At 41.2% G+C, this 21,548-nt stretch overlaps 2 protein-coding genes across 3 annotated transcripts; both read right to left on the reverse strand.

Annotated features, from left to right (window-relative positions):
• Positions 1 to 5,311: 5,311 nt before the first annotated feature.
• On the reverse strand, positions 5,312 to 11,816 carry LOC308286668 (uncharacterized protein). 2 transcript variants are annotated; one of them, XM_080727764.1, is made up of 6 exons: positions 11,566 to 11,816; positions 10,687 to 10,987; positions 10,309 to 10,371; positions 9,554 to 9,625; positions 7,954 to 8,082; positions 5,312 to 5,675 (listed from the first exon to the last, which is right to left on the reverse strand). In XM_080727764.1, exons 1-6 carry the CDS (start codon positions 11,752 to 11,754, stop codon positions 5,395 to 5,397), a joined length of 1,035 nt encoding a protein of 344 aa, XP_080583890.1. In that variant the 5' UTR covers positions 11,755 to 11,816; the 3' UTR covers positions 5,312 to 5,394. The 2 variants fall into 2 exon arrangements, with proteins under 2 accessions (XP_080583890.1, XP_080583891.1); XM_080727765.1 differs by lacking the exon at positions 9,554 to 9,625.
• A 918-nt stretch (positions 11,817 to 12,734) lies between these two features.
• On the reverse strand, positions 12,735 to 21,170 carry znhit1 (zinc finger, HIT-type containing 1). The gene is made up of 6 exons (XM_080727555.1): positions 21,137 to 21,170; positions 20,208 to 20,305; positions 19,556 to 19,631; positions 18,895 to 18,974; positions 15,997 to 16,166; positions 12,735 to 12,851 (listed from the first exon to the last, which is right to left on the reverse strand). The coding sequence occupies exons 1-6, from the start codon at positions 21,159 to 21,161 to the stop codon at positions 12,830 to 12,832; spliced, it is 471 nt and encodes a 156-aa protein (XP_080583681.1). The 5' UTR covers positions 21,162 to 21,170; the 3' UTR covers positions 12,735 to 12,829.
• Positions 21,171 to 21,548: the final 378 nt, after the last annotated feature.

Raw genomic sequence — 21,548 nt, forward strand, 5'->3', positions numbered from 1 at the left:
TACAGATTAGATTAGCACACATTTGGCAGACAGATTGCATGCTGTGATGTAGAGACACACATGGGGAAAGGTACTGAGCCATTACACAATCACAGGGGTGTTCTAGAAAGAGGAACCTGGCTGCAGTGATGCACAGAGTTGCAGGTCTAATGCTGGACATGATGAAAACGTATACTTATAGGAATAATGTAAGTTAATAAACAGTATTGATCATGCTGAAGTATGACATGAACTAAAGTACCATGAATAGTAATACATAAGGACCGTAGGTCTACACTAGAAACGGAGGGGGAGAGAGATTTCTTCTGGTTGGTCCGTTTGGTTTCCGTTCTTTCTCCCTGTCCGTAGGCTAGTGGACAACACCCAACCCAACGTCTTAAAACCGATTAAAACCAGTACGTACGCATGAACAACCTGTGGCGAACTTTTGTCAACCGTGGGGGCAGTAGTGAGGAAAATAACTTTTCCTCTGCAAAAAGAGTGGAAAGATGTCGTTCTTCAACGTCTGTAAATATCAACCATACCTCTGCTCTATGGTACAAACATGGAAAACTCTGTGGCGTGCCGTGAACGGCGTTCTCATCAAGAGCCCATGGTAAAGTGAAACAGCAGTGAGCCTCGATGGATCTAATATGTTGAAAAAGACCCTATCATATTTTCCTTTTTATGTAGACATTGTCCCTCAGTCGGAAAGACGGAAAATATTAAATCCTGTTGGTTATTGATTAATCACCAGATTCGAGAGATGGGGGCTACTCAGTGAGTGTGGTTCATTCAGCCAAAATCCGTCTCACTTGCGCTTCGAATCTCTCTGTTCTGCAGCTCTGCTGTTGTGTGCTGCGAGGTGCAATACAGGGAGCACATAACGTAGAGGAACTATGCATTCCGACATAAAAAGTATGTGCTCTCTCACCCAAAACGTAACACAAAATCAAACATACAGAACTATAAACGGCCCTTCAATTGTATGTGTACAATATCTGTGATGAAATGGGATAGGCCCTATGTATTATTCGGTTGTTTTTCGGTTAAGGGATGGAGATGCATTAATTGGGTGAAGGGTCATTTAACAAATGCAGAAGTAACTTGGTCACTCAGCAGTGATGGGGAAATTAATCCACCCAGTACCGCAATACGTGGGTGGGTGACGTGACGTAACGTTTTCGCTGTCCTCGGTGTCAAACATGTATTTTAAATAAAAAATATATTTGTCAAAAACCTTCTGAATATTGTGCAGGACATTAAGCTTTATGTGAACTTACTCAAGATTAAAACATTTCATTCCTCATTTCTTCAGAATGTTCAACCAAACATGGCAAAACTCATATGGTGTGACTGTCCTGACCTTGTTTCTCAAAGTGGGAACTTGAATAAAACTAAGAAAAAGAATTGCTAAAAATCATTTGAAAATGAATTTAGGCTAAAAAATGTCTATTTGTGAGCCTATATCTTTTCAAAGTCAAAGCATAATGTTTTCAGTCATTTCTGATCAAAAACATTTTGTCCCCCAAACCAAAATCATTTGGTGTGACACTAGTTTGGACAAATTAAACAGGCAATTATTTGGACACCTATTGGCTAGAGAGGTCCTTCTTCTGTAAGGCTATTCAGCACTCCCAGCACAACTGCAAGACAGGTGTCTGAGGTGAGTTATGATTTTAACATTTCCATGAAATGCCATCTTGTTGAAACTTTGACAAACTCACCACTTTGGATGTCTGTTGGTGTGACACCTTTTCATTAAAAAAAGCTTAAGTTATTTGAAGTTTTGGTCATATTTCCATGTAGATCTAGGTTGCTTTGTTATAGCTAGCATGCTGTTAGCATGCTAATGTGTACATAGTAGCCTCAAGGTAAACCTAAATGCAGAAAACGTAATATGGTGTGACACTTAATCATAATGGTGTGACATGTCTGCTTGTCACGCCATATGACTTGATTGTCACACCATATGATTTATACTGTATTTAACTACAGATATAACAATAAATAACAAAGTTCCATGTTTCTTTTGTACATTTAAACATTTGTTTTAAACATTTTTACATACAATTTAATTTAGCTTCATTCAGTGATACTTCAAATTCATCAGACAGAGCAGAAACCCCTTCACAGAAACCTTAACATATTGTTTCAATCTAAACAATATTTTCTCTTTGTCTTAAACTATACATTCCATTTTCTTTTGTCAGCTGGAAAATGACAAGTGCTGAGAGAACGAGAAAGTACAGGGAGAAACTAAACAATGACCCAGCAAGGAGAGAGAGGAGCCAAAGGGGCGAGACTGCATTTTCTACGAAGAGCAGGAGGTTGTCTGTGGCATAGCAGAACAGCAACAAGGCAGCCGGTTTGCTACCCTCACCAAATACGACTGGCTGATGTACAATACAGTCTAAATGTATAATCTAATCTGATCTAATACTTTTGTACTTTCACTCACTGGACTGGACAGTGGACAGTGTTAAGGTAGGACCCGAGACAAAACTAGCGAAAATAGCTGATCTACAAGCTCTCAACACGTTGTGCTGCGAGAGCTTGTAGATCAGCTATTTTCGGAGTTGCGCAACCCAGCACTCTTTAGCTAGTGGAGATGTGGTGTAATGTCATGATTCCTAATTACATTTGTTCAACACAAAATGCTGTGTTCAAGTTCAGGAGTTCAGGAGACTTCGGAAAAAAGCAATTTACCTGAATGCTGAGTTCTGTTTCCACTAATTGGTGTTAATAAAATGTTGCCTTGGCTCCAAGTGTGGCTATGCGCCTTATTGTCTCTTTAGGATCCTTCTGCCGTGGGCCGGCAGAAGACTTAGGTGTGCGTAGCATTCCTGTGCACATCGTCATCATCCATCTACTACTGCAATTCTTTCTTATCCCATGTTAAAGCCCTAGAATAATATCCTGTTCAGAAATATTAAGGCCATGTTATCCTGGGTAATTGTTTAATCAATCAGTAAAGTTCAGTACTCACTAATAGGTAGGTTAAAACACAGTTTGCTTTGACACATGAAGATATGATCATACGGTGTGACACTAAATCATTTGGTGTGACATTCCAAATAGTGAAAAATCATACCTTTATTAATGATTAAACCAAAAAAATGTTTATGGATTACATAGAGAATATTATCAGGAAGAGTCACAAATATTTGTGTAATTTTAGAGAAAGTTTTGACAGAATACATTTAAAATATGTTGTAAGATCATGAACATGGGCCTCACACAGAGTGTCGATTATGAAAAAAATATACAGATATAATTAATTTTCAAAAAACTATAGTGGATCACTGGTTAGTTATGATAAAGGACTTTGATAAAGTGAGTAACTTAAGAAAGATGTACTCCATTTTCATTTTATGAACAATTATTTTCATGTCACACCATATGACGATTTTAGGCACAAGTACAACAAACTGCTGAATAAAGTCTGATTCCAATAAAATATCTAAAACCAAAATGTATTTCCATAAGGTTGAGAGTGAGTAGAACAAAAGTAAATAACTTTTATGCCTGCAATTTAAAGTTTTTTTAAAAACACATTTTTTGGGGCGTCACGTCACTGACCCACATACAGTTGGAGGGGGTACAGCATTGTGTAAACAGAGCTACAGTATGTCACATTGTGTCATTATATATAGGCCTATACAGGGTAAAAAGCTTTTGGGACAAATAGCGGCATTTTCTCAATACAACTTAAATAGTATACAAAAAAAGACTCAAATTTAAAATGTGTATCAGGTAGCAGCGCTGTTTGTACTGTAGGCTATATGCAGCACACGCACACACACGCACACACACACACACACACACGCATGCACACACACGCACACACACGCACACACACACACACACACACACACACACACACACACACACACACACACACACACACACACATACTGTACACACACACTCTATATTGTAGAAATTTTCATTTATTATATCAGTCTTCTAGTGTTCACCATCTATGGAGCAGCTATAATCTATCATAGATCTATCTATCATAGATCAAAATCTATCATTGTCACATCTACAGTTCACAGTTTAGACATTTAGCAGAACCTCTTAATCCAGAGCGATTTACAATAAGCAAGGTGATACATAATAAGCAAGGTAATACAACAATATATCAACGACCCCCCTTTGTTCATGACTAAGGGAATCTGTTAATAAGTGATACATGAAATTTGTTTCCAAAGTCATATTCCTTGTACATTAACTAACTGAGCCCTGTATAGTTCTTAATTTTATGGCAAATACAATAGCTAAAATAGTCAATCAATGTTTCGCATCACAATTATTTTATGCGAGTTTGTAGATCTGCTGTTTTTGTTTTAGAAAGAAGAAAAACATTTTTAAGAACAGCTATATATATTTGACAGTTCACTTATACAGATTTTGTCCAAAAATCACCCAAAACAGTATCAGTACAGTACACATCTTTTGAACAAAATGCCTCAAATGCATGCAGCGTCTGATTGCCGTGAAAGGCAGAGGCCATGGCACCCTTTTCACATTGGCCTATTATAGCACCACCAGAAGGCCACCGCCAAAATTGCAGATTTTCAAAAATCTGCCTCATTGTGGAGCTAGAACAGCCCATGTGATAAATGTGGGGCAGAGGTTCTGAATTGGCATCCAGGCCCTGAGGGAGTGTTTGTGCACAGTTTGGCAGTGGCCAGGCCGGGAGATTAGCGTTTGTTCATGAGCAGGTCCAGCCGGCTCCATTCACTGCCATGTGTTTCATCGCACTTCCGGTGCGAGTTTTGCCACCCTTGAGCGTTATATGAGGCATCCACGGCGTTCAGCGCCTCCCTTCCTTTCATTAGCTCTGTCAACAGGTTAGCTCTGTCATCAAAACTAGCTTCTTTCATCTTAGACTTCTAGCAAAGATCAAATCATACCTATCCACAATGACCTTGAGAACGTTACAGTATCCACACATTTATTTCATCCAGATTGGACTACTGTAACTCCCTGTATGTCACTTGGCCACAATCACTACTCAGACGCCTACAGATGATCCACAATGCCGCTGCCCGCCTCCTCACCGGCAAAAAGAAGCGTGAACATATTACCTCAGTCTAGCCTCGCTCCACTGGCTCCCTGTCCGCTTCTGAATTAGTGACACCTGATTTCCCTCATGTGCTAATGTTTGTCTGTTTGTGCTTATTTCATTGTATGCTATTTTTTGGTTTGTTTTATTGCATTGTTGACTTGTCATGTTAAATTTGCTATACTGTACATAAACTAACTACTAGGGAGGAAGTGAACAGATAAACAAACATACAATAGACATACAACAGTTCTTTATATGTGTTTATTGACAGGATGCATAGGAGCATTATGGGGCCAACAAACACTCTTTAATGTAATGTCATGGTACCAGAAGCTGTGTTACATAGGATAGAGCAGAAAACCACTGAACATGCTGTGGTTGGCACCACTATCAAAGAGCTTGTACCCTTTAGGTAAAAGCATGTAAACTACGTCTCCCACCTCCAGCTCTACGATCATTCCGTTAGTTGTGTATCCCCGAGCCCCAGTGTTGTACGCAGCATTACTAAAGAGGAGCTGCTTATTTTTATACATATTGACATATGCATACGATGATGGTGTCTCGGTACATGCTGTAAATGTGAAGTAATAGACTCCTTTCACTTGTGTTGTGAAGATACCTGTGGGAGAATACATACATACATACATACATACATACACACGCGCACGCACCCACGCACGCACGCACGCACACACACGCACGCACGCACACACACACACACACACACACGCAAACGCACACACGCACACACACACACACACACACACACACACACACACACACACACACACACACACACACACACACACACACACAAACACACACACACACACACACACACACACACACACACACACACACACACACACACACACACACACACACACACACACACACACAAATCATAACACTATGAATACACTTCTACAATCTACAAGCTCACAACGCATCGCGATGCAACAGATTCAGATCAAAAAATGTGTACTGTTTTGCGTGATTTTTGGATACAATCTAAAGGAGTACTATAAAAAATGTGTTTTACATAAGTCAGACTCCTGGTGGCGCTATACAAGGCAGATGTGAAAAATGGAGGGCAAAAGTTCTTGGCCTCTAGTAGGGACTGGGAGTGAGCTTACACTGATTGGTGGAGTAAAAATCGAACCTCTGTTCGAAGTGGAGCTGTGTGTGTGTGTGTGTGTGTGTGTGTGTGTGTGTGTGTGTGTGTGTGTATTGCAGTTGATGCTCAGGGCAGGCTAGACTCAACAGCACCTCTCTGGTCACCCAGGGTTACTACATACAGGCTACATACAGACCCACCCACCCACCCACATACCCACATACCCACCCACATACCTACACACACGGCCACGTATAGGGGAGCTTGTGTTCCACACAGCTCCAAAAACACAAATCAGCCTGTTATTGCGCCACCAGGAGGCTCTTTCTCGGCCTAGTGGGAATGTGCGTGCACAATTTCACCAAAATTGCATGTTGTGTTCAAGATTAGAGGCACTTTGTTCAAAACGGACCAATCCTGCAAACTGCTAATCTTAGCCAATCAGGATGGAATATGGGAAATCGGACAGATCCATGTTGATCACATGACTGTATACCAATCTGCCAGATTTTAGGACAAAATCTGTAGGAGTACTGTCATTTTTGATTTGCAAAATTCTGCCTCATGGTGGAGCTAGAACAGGCCATGTGAAAAATGTGGGGCAAAGGTTCTGACTTGGCATTCAGGGAGAGTTTGTGCACAATTTGGCAGTGACCGGGCCAACGGCGCCAGAGATTAGCTAGTAACTCGCCTCGGAAACCCAGGCATTTTATTTTGGCGAGCTAGTAACAGACAGACGGACGAAGACACAGACTGACGGACAGGGTAAAACATAGTCTCGGCCATGCCTTTCAGCCTGGCGGAGACAAAAATCTTGAAGAATTGTGAAAAGGTTTGAATAATTTCCAGATAGAGAGATCTGTGGCCAAAAACGTACATCAATGATTGTTAATTAAAGGGGAAATTCAGACCAAAACATATCCCCCTCTAAATGTGCCTTTTTTCATACATGTTCCTGGTTTGGTGGATTTCTCTCATTGTTGCTCCTCATCCGAGTTTTGATGACGCCTCTTCACAGCTAAAATGCGTACTACGTTAGAAGCATAGGCTACTATGCTAGAAGCGTACTACGTTAGAAGTGTGCATTATCTTCTCATTCATACTACTAGATTCAAGACTACTGGATCAACAGACTAACTAGATTAAATTATTTTGCTGCTATTTTTTTCTTATTTATACCATGATGCTTTGTTGTGTATAGTATACTGGCTGTAATAACTCCAAACAAATGCTTATTTATGCGACATAAGTTACGCTATAAGCGTAGTAGCCGGAAGTCTCGCGGAACTCGCTATGGAAACACCGTAGGCCTAACAGTGTTTACAGCCTGTTTCTCATCCGGGACAATAATATGTGGTGGATTAACACATTGGTTCGTCTCAATATACGATTCATAAAGAAAAAAGTTACTTTGGAAATAAGCTTCCCGAAATAAGCAATTTTGGGAGAGTATCACCAGCCCTATTTTAGCTGTGAGGAGGGGTCGTCAAAACTCAGATGAGGAGCAACAATGAGAGAAATCCACCAAACCAGGTAGGAACATGTATGAAAAAAGGCACATTTAGGGGGGTATGTTTTGGTCTGAATTTCCCCTTTAAAAGCAATGACATTTAACTTATCTCATCCCATCCTGCCTATTGATTTAAATCGGATACACACTTTGAAGATGTATTAGGTTACTGTAATAGGCCTAATAGTCGATAGTCTGATAGATGCTGTGAAGTTGTGGAAGCTAATTGATTCTATAAAGTTAATTGCCATGACCTAATCACAAACCTACCTGTAATTGGATTGTATGCGTTGCCGATGTTACTGAAGACCTTTGTGTAGACCAGAGTGGTGTCAACATTAAATGGTCCAACGTACCCAGAATTAGTCAAACCAGCAGAGAAGGCCATCTTCGATGTGTCTGTCGACACAGAAACATACTGTAAGAGCGTCTGCTAAATGCCTAAATTGTAAATTATTTAACCTAAATTACAATTTCATGTTGAGTGGAAGGTGGACGATGCAAATGAAACATGCCCATATATGGAGACTATTCTGGTGTCATTGGTGATGTCACTCTCTGACATCGCTCTGTTAAATCACAAGCTCATGAATATATATGGGAACCATCCTGGTGTTCAGAGTGAGTGCTGAGTGGCAAGTCAATTGAATAAAAGATATTTTCCCTGACATTTGACATTTAGACAGAATTCATTTGCACTGACCTGTCAAAATCACAACGCCTCATCCCCGCTCAGCAGAAGGGTATAGCTACGGGATATAGCATCATATCATTGTGATGTCATAACAGGTCAGCTATATCTTTCTGCTGAGCTGGGATGATATTGATGACATCAGGGATCTCCATATATGGGGCTATATCCTATATCCTTCTGATGAGCTGGGACGATATTGATTACATCAGGGATCTCCATATATGGGGCTATATCCTATATCCTTCTGCTGAGCTGGGATGATATTAATGACATCATGGATCTCCATATATAGGGCTATATCCCCAGCTCCTTCTGATGAGCCCTACAGTAGGGCTATATCCTACTGTATCCACCTGTTTCCGCGAGAATTTACTGTAGCATTATCTGCGGGACACTTCCGGTTAACAGCAGACATACAAGCTCACGTCGCGTTGCAGATGCAACCACTGTGAGCTTGTAGATCGCCGCAAGCTGCCGCACACTTTCTGCGCAATAACGATGGGACGTTGGAAAGTTGTGGATATCCTTCTTCTGAATTATATTGATTTCTGAATGATATTGATGACATCAGGGATCTCCATATACAGTATGGGGCTGAGGCTATATCTTATATCCTTCTGCTGAGCTATGATGAGGTGATGTCAGAACAGGGCAGCTATATTGTGATGTCATTGTGACTTGTGATGTCAGAAGAGCCTGTCTTGGCCATCTGTCTTGGCCATATATGGATTCTGTTAGTGTGGTTCTCCTAACAGGGCATCATCTGGGATACAATCCCTTTTATGCCCATACAGTATATGGAGATTCCTAACAGAATCCCTTTTATGCCCATATATGGAGATCCCTGCTCTGAGTATCTGACATCACTGTGATGTCACCTGTTTATGCCCTTATATGGAGATCCCTGCTCTGAGTATCTGACATCACTGTGATGTCACCTTCCGTCTTACCTTTTATATGATATATTGTGATGTCATGTTAAGAATGACAACAGTGTGAAGCATGACCAAAAGCTTCACTTTTGTGGAAACGTTTACAAAAAGCAGGTTCACTTTGCTGGCAAATACCTGTCGGACCGAGAACAATAGTGTGTTGCCTATTAGCAACCACATTAACTAATACATATCTGAGGGATATGATGTTTAGCAGCATCAGTGATTTGATAAACATACTTACTCCACAGTTGCTGCACTTGGCTGTCAGTGGCAGTCAGCTTTGCATCTATGCTGGACATCTGAGCAACATGGGCTGAAATCACAACGTTGCAGTAGCATTAAAGGACAACTTTAGTTTTTTACAACAAGGGTTCATATTTTAGATTGTAATTAAAGAATATAAAAGATGAGTGTTCAAATTATTTCATTTACTTCTTTCTATTGTTTTAGAGATTCTTATTTCAGTGGCTGGGGGCATGCGTACAAGTGGCTAAATATGTCATTTTACACAGAATAAGCCCATTCCCAAGATACAACGCAACCTTTCATAGTTGGATGTGACTTATGGAGGCTAGAAGTGTTACTGTAAATGGCAATAAAGAAACTGCTGGCTACTGTGTCTAAAAATACATATTTAGCCACTTGTACGCATGCCCCCTTGCGTAGGCATGCCCCCATGCGTACGCATGCCCCACATTTTAGCACGGTAAACGCGATAAAACAATAGAACAAAGCAAATGAAAACATTTTAACACTCACTTATTCTTTTCTCTAATTACAATCTAAAATATGAACCCTTGTTATAAAAAACTAAAGTTGTCCTTTAAGTAGGCTAAAGTACAAATTCTCACACAGTTGTATTCGAGTGGATGTTTTCCCATGTGGATTATATGGATCAAATATACAGCAAATGGCATAATGAAAATAGTATATATGAGCGCACCTGAAGTCATTAACTCATTTCTCAACACTGCCGTCTCCTCATCCTTAAATTACCTTCACTTTGTTTCTCCAAGTCCAACACCTTACTTGCACTCGCACTCAGTCTGGCAGCCATTTCTGAAAAATATCAGAGATATTATCTTAAACAATGACGCTTGTATCTTTACAACTTCATCAAACTCAACTTTTGAGCCGTGGTCCTGGAAGTATAGCTATGCTCCAACATCTGGCTTTGTCCGGGCTCTGAAGTGTGGACTACATCTGACCTACATCTTGGCCCAAAGTGCTGAAAGTTTGTTGTAAAGCCCAGGGTCACATTGGCCAAGCTTCGTGTGACGCTTAATTAAATTAACACTTAAATAATACCACTCACTTCACACTAGGTGTGATTTTTAAATAACATTTTGCACAACAAGCATCTTTCATCCTAACCTGCATTTTCTTTCGCCATTCCTTCCATCTCATTTTTGGCGACGTTCAGCTCCACCCGAAGCTCGGTCACCAGGCTCCTCTGCTCCTTGGCCTCTCCCTCCAGGTTCCCCAGCTTCTCTCTGTGTTGGACCACGGTGGTTTCCAGGCTGTGCACCTTCTCTCTCTGTTGGACCACGGTGGTTTCCAGGCTGTGCACCTTCTCTCTCTGTTGGACCATGGTGGTTTCCAGGCTGTGCAGCTTCTCTCTTAGCTCCTTGGCCTCTCCCTCGCTGGCTGCCACCCTGGCCTCCACGCAGCTCAGCTTCCAGTGGTGGAAAAAAAGTACTCACATTTCTTATTTGAGAAATTGGCTACTCTATTACAAGTTAAAAGTCCGGAATTCAGAATTTACCGGAGTGAAAGTACAAAAGTATTGGTATCAAAATTTGCCGGAGTGAAAGTACAAAAGTATTGGTATCAAAATGTACTTAAAGTACTAAAAGTAGAAGGTACTCATTATGCAGAATGTCCCTTTTCCTATACAAATCTTTTTGAAAAAGCAGATCTACAAGCTCACAATGCGTTGCGATGCGACACATTGTGAGCTTGTAGATCGGCTTTTTTCAAATGGCCGAAATGTATTTAGGGCTGAAGTGATTAATGTATGTTTTGTAATAATAATCAAAATCTACAAAGTAACTAGTAACTAAAGTTTTTAAATAATATAAATCTAGTGGTGTAAAAGTACAATATTTGGATCCGAGATGTAGTGGAATAGAAGTATTGGGTAAATTGGAAATATTCAAGTAAAGTACAAACACCTGAAAATTGAAATTAAGTACAGTACTTGAGTACAGGTAAATGTAAATAGTTAGTTTTACACCACTGTCTGCAGCTCACCTTCTCTCTCTGCTCGACCACGGTGGCTCCCAGGCTATGGACCAGGTCTCTCAGGGCTTTCAGCTCAGCCCAGAGGTCAGGTTGTAAGAGGGTTCCTCCTGGTTCAGCCTTGATCTCCGTCTCCCCCTGAGCCCCAGCCTCAGACAGGCACAACAGTACAACAAGCAGCACAGCCCCTAAAGCCTTCATTCTGAAACAGAGCCACTTGTAGATATTGGGCAAATTCACGTCCTTATATATCCAGTAAGTGACAAGCTGCTGGACAATAAATAAAGTCAAAGTCCGTCTGGGACTTCCAACATGTGGCAAGAGAGGGGGCATGGTTGAATGACTCAGAAAAGAGTGGGTGTGAAAATATTTAATTTAATCAGCTGTTATTAAAAATAAAAATACATTTAAAAAAATGTAGGCTTTCACGTTTCTCACTGAGTTCAGAGTGCCTGCCTTCAGATGTTCAGATAAAGGAAATGATGTACTTTCTTTTCTGTTTAAAGGCGTTTGTATGATTATCAAGTCCAGTATTCTTTCTCTTCACTATGTGAGACAATGTTAAACTTTCATCTTGTTAAACTTCTTAAACATAAAGAAGTTCATAATAACATATTCTTTACTTTGCTCATTATCGATTAATAAATAAATAGGCCTACAATATGATAGAGCTAATATCTATGCAACATTCCCCCAAATTACGTAACAACTTCGACTTCATTGTCGCTCTTTACTGCTCCCATCATTGGCAGTTTTCAGGAAATGGGAAAATAATAGAAAACAAGTAAGTCAAATCAGTGTCATATGTGTTAGTAGAGTAGAATGAATACTTTAATGTAAGGTTGCATTTCTGTCATCACGTTCAATTTCACTTGTTTAATCTGAATCCTGACTGGATAAAATTGGTATCCTGAACCGAAAATGCATTTTCTGTTTAATAAAGACCTGGAGAGACATGGAGACTCCTGTTTCTGTTTCATCAAATAAATAAAGACAACAGACATTCTTACAGTTATACTTTTTGCTTTTTTAATTTTCAGTTGAAACAACATTAAATAATCATATAAAGTATATAAAAAAAATCAATGCAATGTAGCTGTGACCTCTGACATGTGTATGTGTGTGTGTGCGCATGTGAGACCGAGGTGCCTACGAGCCAGGCACTGAACCCTCCCTGACGTGTTTGTGTTACCACAACAACAGTGACATCATCAGGACAGTGTTGCTCGGGTCTCGACATCCATAATCTTCCTCGACTCTGTAGCCATGGAAACCGCTACAGTGTCCACTTCAAACACCTGAGAGAGAGGAGAGAGAGAGAGAGAGAGAGAGAGAGAGAGAGAGAGAGAGAGAGAGAGAGAGAGAGAGAGAGAGAGAGAGACACACACACACAGAGACACACACAGTGAGTACTCAAGACACTTTTGCTGTCACCCCAGGATCAGGGGTGTCGCACCAAATTCTGGGCCCTGGGTACAAGGATTCACTTCAATTATTTTGTGCTTTAACTATTACAAAATAGCAGATATACAAGCTCACAGCGCGCTGCGAGCTTGTAGATCAGCTATTTTTGAAACATCGTGGAAAAAAAAAAAGTCTTGATATATTTATATCATTTAAAATGACATGTTTCTATGTCGGTGGTGCTCAAACCTTTTCATGTGACCCCCCAAGAAGCAACATTTGAGTTAAAAATCAAACCTCGGTTCGAAGTGAAACGGTGAATTCTATGTGTTATTCTATGTGTTCTAGAGCTATGAAATCTGTGTTCTAGATCTATACATTCTGTGTTCTAGATCTATACTTTCTATGTGCTTTAGTTCTATATTCTTATGAATTCTGAATGAATGAATGATTTTGTCTGGAGGGCCTAATTGTCATGTGAAGCTTGACCAATCCTCAATTCTGCATGCACGGGACAGACATGGGACAGACAAAGCCACACCTTGGAAGCGGCTTTCACCGCTTCAAAAATACATTCAAATTCAAAGATTTGCACACATTTTCACGACTTTTCAAAAATAGCAGATTTAAGGCCCCTCCACCTTGGGCCCTAGTAACTCAGTCCCACTTCCCCCCCCCCCCCCCTTGTGACGCCCCTGACCAGGACAATCACCAAAGGTCACCAAAAGCAGGGACACATGTTTTCAATGACTCTAAACTTGGTTAAAATGGAGTTTGAAGTTGATCGGGTGTCTGATGAAATGAATATAAAATATTTACATTGAGAAACCTGTTGTACACCTGTAAACCTGTGATGTGATAATAACGTTCTGATTCTGATTATACACACACAGTACTGCAGTACACCTGCATATCCTGTGGAGGGCACTACAGCACCACCAAATATCTATGACCGAGTAGTCTCTCAAGAACAGACTCAAAGGAAGAGGAACTTATCTTTGATGATGGTAAGCCACATTGATGACAGAGAAACCAGTGGCAGGTCGCACCACCTCACACTAAGTTAAAACTTAGCCTAGTTGTAACCTAAATTGCTTCTAAATCTCATCTACTAACTAGTAGTTACTAAGCCTTTAGTAAGGATTTTACTCCCTGACTGGTGCAACCTGGTACAGGTATTTAGAGTACTTGAGTCGTTGTATTTCAACTTTTGCATTGCAATGTGCTGTGAGCTTGTAGACCGTCTATTTTCATTTAAAAAACACATTAAAAAAATGTTTTGGGAATAAATTGAAATTGCTGTCGGGCAAAAAACCTTGCATCTCCATATTGTATTTGTTATTTATTTGTATATTAACAACCTACGTAGTCATAACACAGAGTCACACAAAGGTGGCAAAATTAGGGACTGAAAGGGACCTTGCCCCCCCCCTTTAAACAATGCAATACTGCCTCATCAAAGTTGGTATGGTGACTTTATACATTGTCAGATTACTTGAATGTGTCCTTATATTATCATCACTTTACCCAAATACAGCCAAAGTGGAGTTTTTGACCATTAATGTGGAGATACAGTAGTTGTTTTGTCCATCATTGATTAGAATGACCAAGTCAGACGGGGGGGGGGGGGGGGGGGGGGGGGTGGAAGAATCCCTAAGTGGAGTTATAGGTGGTTTAACTGACTGTTTGAGGATTCAATGGAGTTAGAAGGGCTTTTTAATACTTTTCATTGGTTAAATATTTGTAAAACCCACATACAGATGTAAATGGTGTTCAATAGTACTGATAAAAAAGAAAAAAAGAAAGAAAAAAGAAAATAAAACAATTTGGTAGTTGGTTTCTGCCTAGTCTCGCGAGGCCAGACTGTTGCCTCCGCGATTTGGGCAAATGCTCCCGGCATACAGTCTGGCAAACGGAAATAGAAACGATGAGTGCGAGATAAAGCGGATGTGACGCAACCGCTCCCTTAGTGCAGTAGCAATAACATGTCCTACTGGAAGCGTCAAGTCTCCTTTCAATATTTCTGGGGGCATTATTTCGTCTTTCTCTGGTGTTATTGGTGTTACCTCCATGATGTTTTCAAACGTTTTCTTAAACTATACACCCATAACAAGAATAGGCCGCTCGAATGACTTTGTCTGAGCTATTGTGTTTCTGTTATGTTTCCAATGGGACTACAGTTTCGTGCAGCAGTGGCTACTTCCGATACTCGCAGTTCGGGAGCTGCCGTTCCAGACTCTATATAGCATTCATGTTCTAAAGTTTTTCCCCCAAAAATGTTTTAATCGATTCAAAAACGTTATAAGCGTTAATGTTTTCCAAATGTGAGAGGACCGGTGTGTGGGTCTCTGTGTCGGGGACGAGTGCATGTCTGTGTTCTGTGCAGATTCGCATGCATGCGGCGCTAGTCAGGTCCGCGGACTACTGGTTGAGAAACACTGCTGGACTGGTCTGATGCGCGCGTCATAGCAGTGCGCGCTGACTTGTTTTGTTTACGTGCCTGTGTGCATGCATGCTTGACACGAAAGCTCGCTTGGCAGCGTCGCCTCGTGTGCAGTGATTTTGTCAAGATTGACAATAAAACAACACAAAATACATTACTCGTCGTTAATGCGAAACACCCGTGGACGCGGTCGGGGAAGGAGAGCGGGGCAGACAAAAGCTCCACATTGTTACACCAGCCTGGGGTACCAGCCACGGCAGCCAGAGCGTTCCCACTATACTACGCTCCATGGACTTTGTCACTCCGCTTCTAGTCTCTAGCGAACAGACTCTGTGCTGCTAACGCAAGGAAGAGCAATTATTATTAGGGCTTTGATGCAAGTTCTGATGGGTGCAGCTGCATAAGTTGTGTTGCTTAAAGTAATGCGCCGTTGTGCTCTCCTCTCAGCTGCTGCTTAGCAGGAAAAAAAGTGAAAAAAAGTCGATCGGCGCGTCGATTTTCGGCCGCGACGCGTCGATTCGCAAATAATGCGTCGATTAACATCCCTACGCGAGACTAGTTTCTGCCCAACAGCAGAGAAATATTTAAATACATACCTGGTTTCTCTGTGTGTGACGAGGCATTTGGTGGTGCAGTAGCGCCCTCCACAGGAGGTGCAGGTGTACTTGGAGGGGAAGCCACAGGCAGAGCAGAACAGGCGGGGCGGCAGAGAGGAGGGCGGAGCCTCAGCCGATTGGTAGTTGGGCTCCGGGCGCTCTGTCAGGTTCTACCAATCAGACGACAGTCAGTCAGGTCAGGTGACAGGATAGTAGGCAATAAAAATGAAAAGTTTAAACTGATCAACAGGTGTTTCTCAAAGTGGAGTCCAGGGACCCCCTGGGGTACTTCCAGGGGGTCCCCAGCAAAATGAGTTAACCCAATTATACATCGGCTATTTCAAAAACATAATTATTTCATGAATATTTTAAAATAATTTGTATTTTCATAGCCAAGTATAAATTGGGCATTACGACGCATCAAGGCCCACCAACATCAATCAACTTTAATCGACTAAATCAACTGTAGACTGTTGAGTCAACTCAAATTTATAATATTTATTCAGGTAAAACAGAAACTACAGTATATCGAAAAGTAGTGAATGAGGTTTTAGGTTTTAAGTGGTAGCAAGCATTCGTTTGCACATTAATCAATCAATCTATCTATGAATCAATGCAGTCAGTCAATCAATCAGTCCCTCATTCAGTCAATCAATCGATCAAACAACCAACCAATCATAGTGATCAGCACTTGTCAAAGCACTTTCCCTAGCCTTGATGACCTTGCAGTCTTATACAACGGTTACAGTTGTATTTAGATAGCATGTTATGAAGACAGATGTAATTGTTTATATTAGACTGTCTAGACTGATGATGGGTTCTTGGTTTACCTAGGCTATGATTCTAGATAACTATTTCTATGCATTGCAGGGGTTGACACTAAGGTCTCAGAGGCACTTACAGTACAGATCATGTTCTCATCGTGTCCGATGCATGCATGTCTTTTTAGCATAATGTGAGCTCGTAGATTAGCGAGCTCATGTCGCAGCAAGCATGTACCGTCAATCCCTGGCATTGTATGTATTACCTTGTGTTTACCTTGTTTAGAATGTTTACTGTAAAGAGTGTCTGCTAAATGCCTAAACCAGGGGTCCTCAATAGGCGGACCGCGGTCCATGTCCGGACCCAGGCGCACCTCCGTCCGGACCGCGGCACATTTCTGAGAAATCTCCGCACAGTTGTATCTGACGATCGGACTGACTGTGTGTGATTTGTGTTTCTACCACTTTTTCGAGTCACGTGTTCAAATACTGGATTCTGATTGGCTAAATTCCGGAGGTTATCAGAGGACAACTGCCGCAAAGTTGTGTGTCCGAGATCAATGCGCCTCAGTGTACATCCGGGGACTTCAGGAGGTCCTTTCCCCCAACCAACAAATGACGGTGGCAACGGTCCTATGTTTACTAACGTGCATGCTATAGTCGCCGATTTATTTGGATCCAATGCAATCCGCCAACTTTAAAGCCCCTTTTCTCTGAACCTATGCCTTTCTGGAAGCGAACAGCCTCTATTTACGGCCGGAACGGTACTTCTAACTGACGTTAGCTTAGCTGTAAGCTAGACGCATGGATTAGTATGGAGTTGGCGCCATCTGTTGGTGAGTAGAAGATGTTGTTTGTGGAACTATCTGCTGTCTCGCGGAAGTTTTATAGGCAATAATGATTGTAACTTAAGATCCTTGCAAGTTACAACTATGTGTTTTCTTTCATGTATACGGGAAAAAGTGGTAGAAAAGCTATTTACCACTCGGGGTCGGACATTATGCTCTCATAATGTCCTGAGTGATGGTGTTATCGGACTCGGCTGCGCCTCGTCCGATAACACCATCACTGCGGACATTATGAGAGCATAATGTCCTCTCACTCGGGGTAAATTGCTTACTTGTGTGTGCGTGGGTGTGTATGTGCTCATTCGCTCAAACACATACACAGGCTCACAAGACACACCCCTACGCCAATTTGCAAGCCCACAAAGCGTAGCGGGTGCAACGTGCTGTGGGCTTGTAGATCAAAGGTTTTCCTTCCCTCCGAAGCAGCGCTCTCCATGCTGCTCCCCCCTCCCCTCTCCACACACTCATGCCGCTCGCTGCCTGAAAAAGTTGCTAAAACCTCTTGGAAACCATTGCTCCCACTGGATTAATAACTTAGAGATCTTCTACCTTTGGCTGTTCAATTGGAGAGGACAACAGCAACACATTAATATCCACGATGTAAGGCTCCAACTGCTTGCATTAGACGAGAAATGGTCGCGAAACTCGCGATGCGTGATCATGCGTCTTTAACAATGTGATGTGTCGTCGCATATTATTGCCAGCTATCCTAGGCTGTGTTAGGTTAATAACTATGACTCGTTGACCCTGATTTGACTGGCCATTTGACATAGGCAACCAGCACAGTCTGGCTTGTGCAGTACGTGTGTCAACTGAATGTCAAGTAATCCTCTCCCCCTCACGCTAAGTTTCACTTTATTTTCCATTCTGAACGACAAGCCTAATATTGCATTCATGCTCTTTAGTTTCCAATAATTAAACTATAAGCCAGTGTTTTATTGCTACACAATAAATGTAAATAATGTAGCCTACTCTACATGCATAAATAATTATCCATTCATCCATCCATCCATCTTCAACCGCTTATCCAGCATCGGGTAGCAGGGGTAACAGTTCCAACTGAGATTTCCAAAGTTCCAAATAATAATAATAATAATTAAAATAAACAATTCTAATGATTATAAAATAAACATACATACATACAGTACATACTGTATAAATGTATCCGCCTTATTTCGCCTTCGCCTTTTTTTTCGGACCCGGACCTGTTTCAAAAAAATATTTCTGGACCTTCAAGATTTGTATTTGAGGACCCCTGGCCTAAACTGTAAACTGTGAATCAGTCCCACCTCCTCCTCCAGCAGAGTGCTGAAGTTCTTCCTGAAACGTTGTTTAAAATGATCTCCTCTGGTCTTCCTCTTCTTCTTACCTAGACAGACAGACAGACAGACAGACAGACAGACAGACAGACAGACAGACAGACAGACAGACAAACGGTTAGGTCTAGATAACAAAAAAGGGAGCTGACAATGTTTAATTTGTCATTTCAGAGGTATTAACAAAATCAATAACCAAAGACAATGCATAGCTATTTTTTCCAGGACTTTCCAGGACCCTTGATCAATTCCAAAACTTTTCCAGTACTGGAAAAATATTGTTCTCATTTCAAAATATTTCCAGGAATTTCATGACCATGGGAACCCTGTAAATACTAGAAAAAGAAATAGAACGCTAGCACACTGAGGGCTCACATGCCAACAAAGTGCTTTTATTGCGCCAAATAGAGGTTGTGATGTTTCGAGCACATTGCTGAAGAAGTGTCTGAAGAAGAACAGCGTACTAAAAACATCACAACCTGTATTTGGCGCAATAAAAGCACTTTGTTCGCATGTGAGCCCTCAGTGTGCTAGCGTTCTATTTCTTTTTCTAGGCCTAGATAAGAACCTTGATTACAAGAAAACACATCTTTGAGTGTGTGTGTGCGTGCGCGTGCGTGCGTGTGTGTCTCACCAGGTTGTTCTGTGTCGCTGAACGCAGGAAGGCGGGCAGTAGGGCCCGGGGGAGGCAGTGAGGACAGAGGGTCGTCCTGGAAACCAACACAAACATTATTATTAATATCAAAACAGTTGACTTATCTAGATAGATCACTAGTTTCAGCATAACGCAATGAATATCGCCACATTTGACCCCGGGCGACTGTGTTTTGGGGGCGAGTGTCCCCCCCCCTCCACTGAGTACTTTATTTACAGTTTGCCAATAGATTTTACTATGAATGCCATATAGAGCTTTTTATGACACATGACTCACTCGTGACTTTTCAGCATGTTTCAACATTTCAGCACCATCTCAACAAAGTCATTAATTAATGGCATTGCACCTACAGGCTACTTGTCAGGTCACGCAATGGAAGGACCATTGATATGCATCAACCAGGTTCGGTCATTGCTGTTAATTCGAGCTGTGACACTCATCGTCGATCGGCAGCTTTTGGTGCATGTGCGGGTGTGTGTGCAGCTTCTCACACTCTCTCATTCATCATGGGTGAGAGAGTAAGCACATGCAGTAGCGGCGCCTATGCACACGTGTGCGCGCACACACACACACACACACACACACACACACACACACACACACACACACACACACACACACACACACACACCTGGAAGTTGTCTTTCTCCAGAGCCTCCAGCTGCCTGGTCAGTCTCCTCTGTCTGGTGGCCTCATCTAGAACTCTACGCTGACCCGCCTCCACACGAGCTGGCAGACAGGCAGATAGAGACAGAAAGACAGAGATACAGAGAGACACATGAGTATTCTATTTATAAAGTAACGCAATTCTACAACATTGTACAAAAAACAGAGAAGTATGGAGACAGACTTAACAAAATCTATAGCAATGATTACTGTCACAATATAGAGCTATTAACACTGTTACTGAACAAACACTATTCTATAGCAATGATTACTTTCACAATATAGAGCTATTAACACTGTTAATGAACAAACACTCTATTCTATAGCAATGATTACTGTCACAATATAGAGCTATTTAACACTGTTACTGAACACTCTATATAGCAATGATACTGAATATAGAGCTATTTAACACTACTGAACACTATATATAGATAGATTACTGTCACACTATACTGCCTGATAGAGCCATTTAACACTGTTACTGAACACTATATATAGATAGATTACTGTCACAATATACTGTCTGAATATAGAGCTATTTAACACTGTTACTGAACACTATATATAGCAATGATTACTGTCACACTATACTGAATATAGAGCTATTTAACACTGTTACTGAACAAACACTCTATAACCCAAAGCTCTCTGTCAGTACAGGTGCAATATTGTGTATCGTCGTTTCTCTTTAATGAATGAACTGTTATGGATGCAGATAGCATTCATAGCATCTTACTGTAGTGGCAGTTGACTGTGTTATATATACATTACACACACACTATAGCGATATAAAACGGTTTCAAACAGCCAGATGATTATCTCCACAAGCAGAATAAACATGTGATATAAAATAAAATACAAATAAAACCGTTAAAATGATTATAAACTGACCGGAGGTCTTCTTCTCCAAAACCATGTCGACTTGTTGTTGTTGTGGAAGTGACGTCACGTAGTGTGCGGAATAGAGCTCTTCTTCTTTGACCTTTCCAGTCCATATGGGTGTATTGCTGCCCCCCAACTGTTTGTGTTAGGTACTGCACTATTGTGCTATACCTTGTTGTGCAGGGCAGGCAGGCCTGTTTCATATATAAAATCCATCACAGCTTTATTGTCTTTCACCTCACCAGTGGTTTAAAGTAACTAAGTACATGTTCTCAAGCATCAGTCAATTAGTCATATCGATTGCTTAAGACAGGCAGGTTATTTCTCAGTCTGTTCTTATCTCTAACCGTGCCGCTCAGAAAACATAATTGCACATGTCAATTAAACAATTGATTAGCACATTATGTATAGGCCTACATCA

Source organism: Nannobrachium achirus (assembly GCF_963921795.1).
Source record: "Nannobrachium achirus genome assembly, chromosome: 6".
Classification (NCBI taxonomy): Eukaryota; Metazoa; Chordata; class Actinopteri; order Myctophiformes; family Myctophidae; genus Nannobrachium; species Nannobrachium achirus.

Excerpts from the sequence above, each read along its gene's own strand:
- znhit1 (XM_080727555.1), bottom strand. The coding sequence starts at position 21,161 with ATGGTTTTGGAGAAGAAGACCTCCG. Across the intron at positions 20,306-21,136 it reads TTTGGAGAAGAAGACCTCCG|CTCGTGTGGAGGCGGGTCAG; the intron begins GTCAGTTTATAA and ends CCTGTCTGCCAG. Across the intron at positions 12,852-15,996 it reads GTCACACACAGAGAAACCAG|GTGTTTGAAGTGGACACTGT; the intron begins GTATGTATTTAA and ends CCTCTCTCTCAG.
- LOC308286668 (XM_080727764.1), bottom strand. The coding sequence starts at position 11,754 with ATGAAGGCTTTAGGGGCTGTGCTGCTTGTTGTACTGTTGTGCCTGTCT. Across the intron at positions 8,083-9,553 it reads CCAAGTGCAGCAACTGTGGA|ACACATCGAAGATGGCCTTC; the intron begins GTAAGTATGTTT and ends CTGTGTCGACAG. Across the intron at positions 5,676-7,953 it reads CGCATACAATCCAATTACAG|GTATCTTCACAACACAAGTG; the intron begins GTAGGTTTGTGA and ends ATTCTCCCACAG.